At 41.3% G+C, this 10,879-nt stretch overlaps 1 protein-coding gene across 1 annotated transcript in view; it reads right to left on the bottom strand.

The window, feature by feature from the left end:
- Positions 1 to 1,881: 1,881 nt before the first annotated feature.
- LOC126252840 (COP9 signalosome complex subunit 7a) overlaps positions 1,882 to 10,879 on the bottom strand; it is a 30,278-nt gene continuing 21,280 nt past the window's right edge. The window contains exon 6 of the mRNA XM_049953785.1: positions 1,882 to 2,251. Coding sequence (XP_049809742.1) covers positions 2,087 to 2,251 — 165 coding nt within the window. The 3' untranslated portion in view covers positions 1,882 to 2,086. The remainder of the gene's footprint in view (positions 2,252 to 10,879) is intronic.

Raw genomic sequence — 10,879 nt, 5'->3', positions numbered from 1 at the left:
ATGGAGAAGAACAAAAGAGGCCAAAACCTTAATGGAGTGAGTGGTAGACAGAAAAGCCAGGTGATACATAAATGTAGTGTAAATGGAGTAGTAGATATGAAGCCAGAGCTACACAGCATATTTTCAAGTAATGTCTGGGCTGAATATATACACGCAATTTAAATGATGGGATAATTACACAGGTCCTTCTTGTGTCCTGCAGAGGAAGGCTAGTGAATGTTGGAAGGATGATTGTGTGGTCATTCAGCAGCAGCAGTCTTGCCAGTATGGAGACCTAGCAATGGCAGTATACTAGCTGACAGTGACAAATGTACTCTTAACCGACTGCTGCCATTACTTCATTTACTCCCAGTAATGGAAAAAGATTTCACGCTTTTTCACCCCCACTATATGTCTGTGTATCAGAAATCATGAAAAAAACAGATATCACACTATAAAATGATAAAAATTCTACATTTCCAAAATCTTTGGGTACTGTACAGCAAACGGCTACAGTAAAACACAGAATCTCAATGTTTCAGAATCAAAGATCCATTTCTCTAGCGAAAAAAAGAGTGTGCAACGGCAGAAAGGAGAAATTTACAAGTCAAAACTTTGGAAAAGTCATGAGGGAAGACACATCACATCAGAGACTTACAGATAATCCTTTTTATTGTCCTTAGAATTAAACAGAATAAACCTTATGTGCCATACGTTGCCTTTTTTCTTTCACTTTTTGGCCCACATGATTAATATTTGTTTTACTTGTAAATATGACAGTGAAAACAGATTATTAACAGTTTATGGGACAAAAGAGCATCAGTTATTTGACAACTGCTTAAATGGAATCAACAACCTGAGGGCTGAGCTACACTGAATGTTTAACTTTTGGATTTTGTCTTCTTTCTGTAAGGAAACAAGAATTTGGAAAAGTAATGAATATAAGTGGGTGGTCCAGGAAAACAAAGGCTGATAGAGGAAGGAGACCGCACAGGAAAAAATCACTGAAACAAACTATAACAACCAAGACCATAGTTCCAATAAGAACACTTTTTACACACACAGCTTCTCACTATTTTAGTTTGTTGTCAGAAACAAACAAATACTCCCTAAACTTATGATCACTCTCTGCAACTTTCTACACAGATTATCAGCACTGGATATGGATTATCTGCAAACACTAATTCAGACAATGAAGGACTTATATGTAGACAGTGAAATGAGTGATGAACACAAAGCTGAAATCATACTATACTTCAAATAAAACTGCAGACACTTGGTGGCCTTTCAAGTTCACCTGATAGAGAAACTTGAAAGTGTGGCATACTCTCTGACAGAAACAAGGTGATATGAGATTAAGTTGCAGCCTTTCTGGAACTCTTAATACACACAGAATACAAGGAAACAATGGAAAACTCAAAGGGGTGGCTTTAGCATAAGTGAAAATTGGATTATGATTAATGCAAGTCGAGCACACCATAATCCAATTTACTTACTCAGGCATCTCAGATCTAAAGATACATAATCTCACAGGAAAATAAAAGATAGTGTAAACTTTTCTTTCAAGTCTCAATCACCAAGAAATTGACATTTACTAAGTACATCTGTCAATACTATATGTAGTTGGGTACTTAAATGGGTAAAATCCTGCCACATCGAAAAGCAAGCTTATAGAAAATTAAATTATACTCTTTTCCACAACTATAAATAAGCAATTAAATTTCATTAAGAACTTTTATATATACACATGTCTTATTCAAATTAAGGGACAAAATGGATCATTCAAATGTGTGAGGAATTATATTCACACCTTGTGAGCACAGTGCTTATAAATGAACAACGCTTTTCACAAATATCTTAGAAGGCAACAGCTTCTAAGAAACAGTCATTTCACTAAACAGCTGCAATCAAAAAATAAAAATTTTAATCATGTAAATGATAATTAAGAACTTATTAATCAACACGACAGACATTTACATGGCTTGCAGTTCAAAGTCCAGTTTCTTTTATCACTTCAGTCTCACAATCCCTCGATGAGGCACAATGAAGGCAACAATCCCTATTTGGTAGAACTCTGATGTCTAGTCACATAATAAACTTTCACACTTCAGGATTTTTGCCAAAATTTCCCAGAACTGCTGCGAATTCCTTTGCCTTTGAAAGGTTTTTTCCCTTTGTCTCCTGTCTGGGATGCCGTTTCACGGGTATCTGTTGCCATCGCCTCATCAGTGTCTTGAGTTTGAGTCTTCAACGTTTTTTTTATATTGACAATCTGGAAAAAATGAAAGAAATTACGACACCACATGTAATAAATGCCATACGAGGCATTTGTACTACAGTTGTCAAGCACAATGCTGCAGTCTGCATTGACAGGAAGTAAGAAGAAACTACAGTAAAAACAATGGAAATCACACAAATTGTCTATTCTGTCTGGTACAATTAGGCACATAAACTGTATTTCTTCTTACAATGAAGCATTCCCTTAATGCAAATGCAGCAGAGACACAGATGCTACAGAGGGGGCACTATAAAAAATGTGGTGCCTTGTAAGACAAAGAAAGGATTGTGCACCAAGTGACCAAAGCTGATATGCTACTTTTACTGTAACTGATTTGTTGTTGAATTATGAACATTTTGTTTTTGTGTAGTTATTTTTTAGTAACTAGCAGCTATTTTTCAAATGAAACAAACACACATAAAGAAATCTGAGATTGCAAGTATAATTAGAGACAAAGATTACTGCAGAAGCAGATTCTATACTGGTTGTCTACACTGTTGGTGACAAGTCATTGGAATTAGACACTTGTCAAATATTTTAAGTGCACCATCCAAAATGACTGAAGATGTAATTGTCAACAGTATCTAGATGTCAGAAAAACAAAAGGCCCAAAATTCACAGAAGGAATCCTGAGAAAGTGTGACATCTATAAATCAGATCACTTAAAAACCCACGATCCTCGACCACTATTGACACTCTATATGTTTCCCTTAGCAAAACAAGATTAATGCAGGCATAAAAAGCTGTTCAAATAATATCCACAGAATTTTAGAAGTGTGTAGTTGCTGTCAGATGTGCTCATCATATTCCAGATATTCTAAACTGATTGAAAATATCATAAAAATCTAACAACATACTTTCAGAGTGGAGGTAACCCCCATATACATGTTGTGCGATAATCATGAAAGTAAATTTAAAACTAATTTAAGTTCATACACAGGAGGTATTAACATCTGTAACTATTCTCAAATGAAGTAAGAAGAAAGCTAATGACACAAGACATCGCTCTGTTACCTCAAGTCACCATTCGCACAGACAGCCACAGCCAACCGCAGCCAACAATGTAGCTGTTGAGATTTATTTTTCTGTTTCTGTGTACAGATTTTCTTTATTTTGTATTTTAGGCAAAGAAAACGTCATGAAGTGGTGGGAAAGAGGACTCAAGTTGTAAGGTCATTACTTCATGCAAAGCCAACTCCGTACTGCAAGCTAAAAATAAATGTGTCAATGGATTTGGTACTAAATCACAAACCTCATGCTGCCACAGACATGGTGTGCATGTGTATAATGTGGAACCAACAACATCGTCCCATTCCACACATAACTTATCACTCTGAACTAGGTATTTGTGCTATGTAATACATAAGACTCATTGTGAGATAGCATGTACAAGGACAAATATAGGTGTATATTAAATTTATGCAGACTCATGTCACCAGGAGCCCACCATTGCCCAAATTGAGCTTATAAGCTTGAAGTGTAATAAGGACACTTATTTTCTTATGAACTGCAACCTTTTCGTTTACTCGTCGACTTCACTTTTGTTCACTGACTTTGTGATATTTTATGGGAGCTCTTCTTCACATTCTCACATGCATATTAAAACATAGTCAATAAAGTATTCATACTAAAACACAACATTTTTGACAACTACTGACGCTTCAAGCTGTGACTCACCGAAGGTTAGATATGCGAAAATCTACTATTGCAAAATCTGGTGCCAACTATCAATATTCTTACGAATGCACTCGGAGCAGTGGAAGAGTCAAACCTTCACCTTCTGGCAAGAGAATACTGCTGTGTGGTTCACACAATTCCAAAGCTAGTTTGTGTTAACCCATATAATTTTGGACAAAACCAAATATAGTTATGTTGTTGCTACTCTCAATGTGGACATGGCCATACAAGTCCAAGATATTTTTGCCTTACCACCAAGTGACGACATGTACAATGCCAATAAAAAAGCTGTGACCAGTTGCTCATCTTAGTCTAAACCCCAAGGACTGGAAAAGTCACTCCGCACAGGGGATTTAGGGGATCATGCCCCTTCCCAATTGCTCTGTCTATAGGCCCTAGGTAGCAATGCTGTCAATGAAAACATTCTCTAAAACACTTACTACCTGATCCACAGAAAATACTCACTGTATGCACAGGTGACCTCAAGGTCCTAGCACAACCGTGAACCATGTTGCTGAGATGTATCTGTCCACTTGTGTCGTAATCATATTCCCATTATCAGACAGTCCTCTGGCCTCATTTCGAGTACAAATCACTGAGCTTACCACACACACTGCCACTCTTCATATACAACATTCCAGCTGCTTGTCATAGTGCCAACACTCACCAAAGAAACATCGCCATTTTCCTTCAGCTGAAAGGATGTGTTGGTGCCATAGACGGTTTGGCTCAGAAGCTCACCAATGCCATTCCCCATGGGAGATGGGTAATGGGTCCCCAAGTTGTTAATAATGGCAACTGACTTCCCAGATAGCAGCTGTCAACTGTCTCACTGAACTTTCAGCAAAATTGCATTTTCTAGTACACACACACATTACAACATATTGGTGTACCCATTTTCTCAACTACCTCTCCACTGAAGTGACGACCATTGCCTCCATGCTACCGATGGTTCTCCAATCAACACATATGGTTGTTTGACACATTATGTGGCAATTCGCTGTGGTGGACGTACTATACCCTATCCTAAGAGCAGATTTTTTTTTCTTTCTTTCTTTCTTTCTTTCTTTCTTCATTTTATGGTCTGCTACAGCATCTACCGGGCCGTCATCTTCTTGATACATCCACTAACTTATTAGTATGGGACAATTTATGCCACATAGGTAACACTGCCAAATGCATGATCACTGGAGATTCTCCAGAAGTAGAACTCATTAGATAGCTCCTGGAGATCACTCAGATGACACCCAACACTATCAGCTGTACAGCCCGGAACAGTGTACTATATTGTCATGTAGAAGAAAGTGTAATTAGATTAATGATGAACACTAACTTCACTTAATGAAGGTTTATTCAGCACTTGCGCATACAAGAGCGCAGAGCGAACTGCCTCTGGTCAGAACACATACGGTATATATACAGTTACAGAATATTCCAGTACAATGATTCTTGACATTTGTGGATACTTCTAGAATGTACTCAAACCAAATAAAGAAATTAAAATTTAACAGTTCAGGTGAGTATTGAACTAACAACCCTCCATGCAACAGCCTAGTATCATAACCACTACACCACGGTGATTGTGCTACTCAGCTTCTTCTGCGACACTGATCCCTCCTTAAGAGAACAGAGTCTCAGTCTTATGTCCTCCCAGTCCGGAAACGAGTCATCAGTCCTGCATACTCCAACTCCGGATGACTGATGTTCGCCCTGACAGTGATCATCTTAAAACTTCCTTTGCCACAACGATCTTCGAAACCTTTCCGCTGTCGCTGGAGCATCCACTCTGGACTCACCCACACCTATTAGGGGCTCTCCCCTTCGGTGCCACCCAGCCACAGCCACGGCCAGCCAACACAGTGGCCACTGCTGGGAGTTCCGATGATCCATCATGACAAGCAGTCACTCCTTGGCATACGTGGGAAGGCAAAATCTCATGTATGAGTAGTGTGATCCCTGTGTTGTCACAGACTCAGTCACATGGGTACTTCACAACCCCACCACACAGACTGGCTACACATGTTGGTGACCTAGTGGGGTTGAGGGGGGGGGGGGGGGGCCTACAGCGGGGAAGGAAGGGGCAACAGGAATCCATACTATAGACACTAGGGAGGGAAATCTTCCCCAAATGACACACTAAAACATGAAATTTAGAAGTAGGGGTAAAACTCTAATGCAGGGGACCAAAACGCCACAAAGGATGAAAGCAAACAGGCAAGATGAACAAAACTGCAAGGAATACAGAGAACCAATGGACAGCCACATCAACATAAATCAGAAGATTGAGAGAGTGGAAGGAAAGGGGGGGGGGCAGCAGAGAAGGAGCAAGGATGGGGTGGGAGGGGCACGGCGAAGGAAATGCAGCCAGGGAAGGAAGAATGAGCTGAAATTGCTTGGGATCCCATGTGCACTATACATGAACTCACACCCCGGGGGGGGGGGGGGGGGGGGAGATAGCATATGGATGTGGGGGGGGGGGGACAGCAGAAAAGGAGAGGAGCAGGGAAGGGGATAGGATGGGCGGGTGCACTAGCAGAGGGTGCCACACAATGAAGGTGAGAGACATGAAAAGGGAGGAGTGAACAGTATACAGGATACAGGTAGCAGAAACTGCCAGGTGGAGGGTGCGGGGACAGCAGGTTGAGGTCAGGATAATATCGGTAACAGATAATGTGTTGTAAGGATAACTCCCATCTGTGCAATTCAGAAAAGCTGGTGGTGGAGGGGAGGATATAGATGGCCCAGGTTGTGAAGCAGTCATTGAAATCGAGCATTTTGGGTTCAACTACATGTTGTGACACAGAATGGTCTACTCTGCTCTTATGAAACTTCCTGGCGGATTAAAACTGTGTGCCCGACCGAGACTCGAACTCGGGACCTTTGCCATTCGCGGGCAAGTGCTCTACCAACTGAGCTACCCAAGCACGACTCACGCCCGGCCCTCACAGCTTTACTTCTGCCAGTATCTCATCTCCTACCTTCCAAACTTTACAGAAGCTCTCCTGCGAACCTTGCAGAACCAGCACTCCTGAAAGAAAGGATATTGCGGAGACATGGCTTAGCCACAGCCTAGGGGATGTTTCCAGAATGAGCTTTTCACTCTGCAGCAGAGTGTGCGCTGATATGAAACTTCCTGGCAGATTAAAACTGTGTGCCCGACCGAGACTCGAACTCGGGACCTTTGCCTTTCGCGGGCAAGTGCTCTACCAACTGAGCTACCGAAGCACGTCTCACGCCCGGCCCTCACAGCTTCACTTCTGCCAGTATCTCGTCTCCTACCTTCCAAACTTTACAGATGCTCTCCTGCGAACCTTGCAGAACCAGCACTCCTGAAAGAAAGATTCGCAGGAGAGCTTCTGTAAAGTTTGGAAGGTAGGAGACGAGATACTGGCAGAAGTAAAGCTGTGAGGGCCGGGCGTGAGTCGTGCTTCGGTAGCTCAGTTGGCAGAGCACTTGCCCGCGAAAGGCAAAGGTCCCGAGTTCGAGTCTCGGTCGGGCACACAGTTTTAATCTGCCAGGAAGTTTCATATCAGCGCACACTCCGCTGCAGAGTGAAAATCTCATTCTGGATACTCTGCTCTTGGTCGAAGTCTGGCAGTTGTCATTCATCCCGGTGGACAGCTGGCTGACAGTCATCCCAATATAAAAAGTTTTACAATGTTTACAGCAGAGCTGCCATACGACATGACTGCTTTCACAGGTGATCCAGCCTTTGATGTGGTAAGATCCGATTGGATAGGTGTTGCACCTGGGTCTTCCACAGGGATACAATCCCTTTGGCGAGGGGTTGGGTTTGGGAGTGATATAGGGATGGACTAGGATGTCGCAGAGATTGTGTGGATGATGAAACATCACTTTAGGAGAGGTGGGAGGGACCTTGCCTAAGATGTCCCACATTTTAGTGCATCATGATAAACAGTCAAAGCCCTGACGAAGTATGTGGTTCAGTTGTTCCAGTCCAGGTTGATACTGGGTGACAAAGGAGGCACTCTTTTGTAGTTGGCTCTTTGGTGTGGTGGTAGGATTGAAGGTGTGTGGGGAAATGAGATGGGTAATCTTTTTGTGGACTAGGTCTGTGGGATAGTGGTTGTCTGTAAAGGAGCTGGGAAAGGGAGTTCTTGTCACTGCATGTATGTTGTCCCTGGGTGGCCAGGCAATATGGGATTAATTTTTTGATGCAGAAGGGATGGCAGCTGCTCAAATACAGCTACTGTTGGTGGCTGGAGGGTTTAATGTGGACAGAGGTGTGGATGGTGCCATCACAGAGGAGATGGTCAACATTTAACAAGGTGACACACTGCATTGAAGAGGATCAAGTGAAGTGGAAGGGAGAAATTGTGCTGTTACTGTGAAGGAACGAGAATAGGGTGTTTTGGCACTGAGTGCAGTTTATGAAGATATCATCAATGAACCTGAACCAGACCAGAGCATTTTTATGGGACTTGCAAATGACATTGAGGCCACAGTGGTGTGCGAGGATGGCAGAAACTATGGGGACTTAGCAAAGAATGACATTAATATTGGACTGTAGATTAATACCGAGAAGACTGAAATGTTAATGATAGAAATATCCAGCAAAGCCCCTAATAGCACCCCATCGCAGGTAAGAACAAGGAAAATGCCCCGAGCAGAAAATTTTAAATACCAACACCCTTGATTCAACAGGCATACAAACAAGAAATTATTCAGCACATTGTCAACAAGTCTAAAAATTATTTCAGTCTCAAGTAGATACAGTCATCAAAAAATCTGCACATTAAGACCAAACTTTAAGCCCATAATGTGGTGAGGGGAACCAGTGTTATTATTGAAGAAACTTGTCCAATAGAAACACAAAGAAAGTGATCGGAGAATGAACTGTATAAGGACCTTCAGCAGCTGGGTGTCAACAAGAACTGGACCCAAAGTGCACAAGTCACCATCCTTGGCAGAAAAATTTAAGGTTGGCACATGGTGTACAGGGTCAGTGATCATTGGTATGTATGTATTTGTCTATGGATTCTCCTCTCCATCATCAGCTTTTCTGAACTGCACAGATGAGAGTTACCCTTACAACATATTCTCCACTCCTGAAATTATCCTAGCCTCAACCTATGGTTACCTACTGTTCACACACCCTCCACCTAACAGTTTCCATTACCTCTATCCTGTCACCTCCTTCCAATTAATGCCCTTTTACCCTCAACTTTACACTGCTCTCTGCTGATGCATCCAATGTTCTTTTCCCCTTCTCTGCTCCTTTCCCTTTCCACTCTCCATCTCCCCCTCACCCCCTCTCTCCATCACAACCTCCTAATAGCAGGCCTGGCAGCCTTGTCTTGCCACCATCTAATCCCTACACATTCCGGCAGGAAGCGCTCACTTCTCTTCCTCTTCCTGTAGTCTGACAGTTACATTTAGTTTGGAGAACCCGGAGATAGATGTCAAGTGTGCTTGCCTGTGTGAATGTGTGCTTCCTTGCTGACGAAGGCTTTGGAAAAAAGCTCAACGTGTAACAGTCTTTTCTTTGTGCCTGCCTGCAACTTAACGTTTCAACCATATGGTTAGAAGCAATATATCCTTTTCATAATATCGTTGTATGTATGTATGTATGTATGTATGGATGGATCATTTATTTTCTCCATGAGTATATTTCCAGGATTATGAAAAGTTTGATGTCATATGACTTCCCTTTTCACTTGTTAACAATGTGGAAAATGAGCTACAGTTAGAACTTTTACGCACAGTCAGGCACTTGTATGGTAAGTTTCATAACAAAATTAGTTGGTTGGTTGGTTTGTGGGTATTGAAGGGACCAGACAACAAAATTAGTATTTTAGAATTTTGTAAGAATGTTCTTTAACATAAATTTACATGACTACAAGCCCATAACTATGATTATGTCCATGCTTGTATGGGTAACTTTTTCTCCACAATAATAAGAATGAAAACCACCCATGGAAACTCACTGACAGACTTTCACTTACTATCTTATTTTCGAATCCGCAGTTCTCAGAAAGCGATACCTAACATTCAGGCTTCAGTGAATAGCAAAATAATTCATATTCATTGACACCCACTATTTTATGTTTAACATTTGAATAAAATGATCTTGAAACAGAGGTTTATGCCAATTTAAATTTCATCCTAACAGGTAATCATAAGGCTGCATCAGTTGTAAGAAATATCATGTTTCATAGCTGCCCCATGTTCTTTGCTTCATCAGAATATTAAGAGAGATGTAATTTTCACTTTACTGTCATTCCTCATTAACACAACAGCCTTATAAGGCACATTTCCCATAAACGGCATTAACGAGCCACCATGAAGCCACCCACAAATCTCCATAGAACACAAAAAGACAAGAGAAAAAGAAGTCATGACTTCAACAGATGCTGTGATAAACGCCTAGCAAGTTGGCTTATGTAAAGAGATACCTCTTTTCTTGCTTTGGCATAGGCTACGTAAGTTTAAGATGACCTGTATATCCACTTACTATACAAGATTGTGTTAGTGTAAAAGAAGATGTGACTACAAAAGTTTGAAGTTCAGTTGTTAATGTCATTCCAGTAGCTTGGAGGGAAATTAATGCTCTGTCTCTGCACCCATCCACATACAAGGAGACAAAGTTCAATGAAGACTGTTGTAGTAGCGCTGTTAAATGGAACTGACTACAGGTCCATTCAGTAAACATCAAGAAAAGTGAACAAAACAAATGTTATTAAATAAAGCCACTAACGTCAAATATCGGATGGTTGCAGATCTCACAGGAAATGGAACACTGAGGCCATACCGAAAAATCATTCCGGTTCCTCTCCACTGTGAGCCAGCTCACTGAGCAGATTGGTGAACACACCTGCTATAGAAAATGATTCATTGTTAATAATAAATGCTGTTCTGCTCAGTTGTTTTCACAAAACATGTTATTAACACAAGGGCCATTGCTCAGATATTAAAGAACCACGA

This window comes from Schistocerca nitens, chromosome 4 (assembly GCF_023898315.1).
Source record: "Schistocerca nitens isolate TAMUIC-IGC-003100 chromosome 4, iqSchNite1.1, whole genome shotgun sequence".
Taxonomy (NCBI): domain Eukaryota; kingdom Metazoa; phylum Arthropoda; class Insecta; order Orthoptera; family Acrididae; genus Schistocerca; species Schistocerca nitens.
The sequence above is the reverse complement of the archived record's forward strand: the minus strand, read 5'-3'. Positions and strand labels throughout refer to the sequence as shown.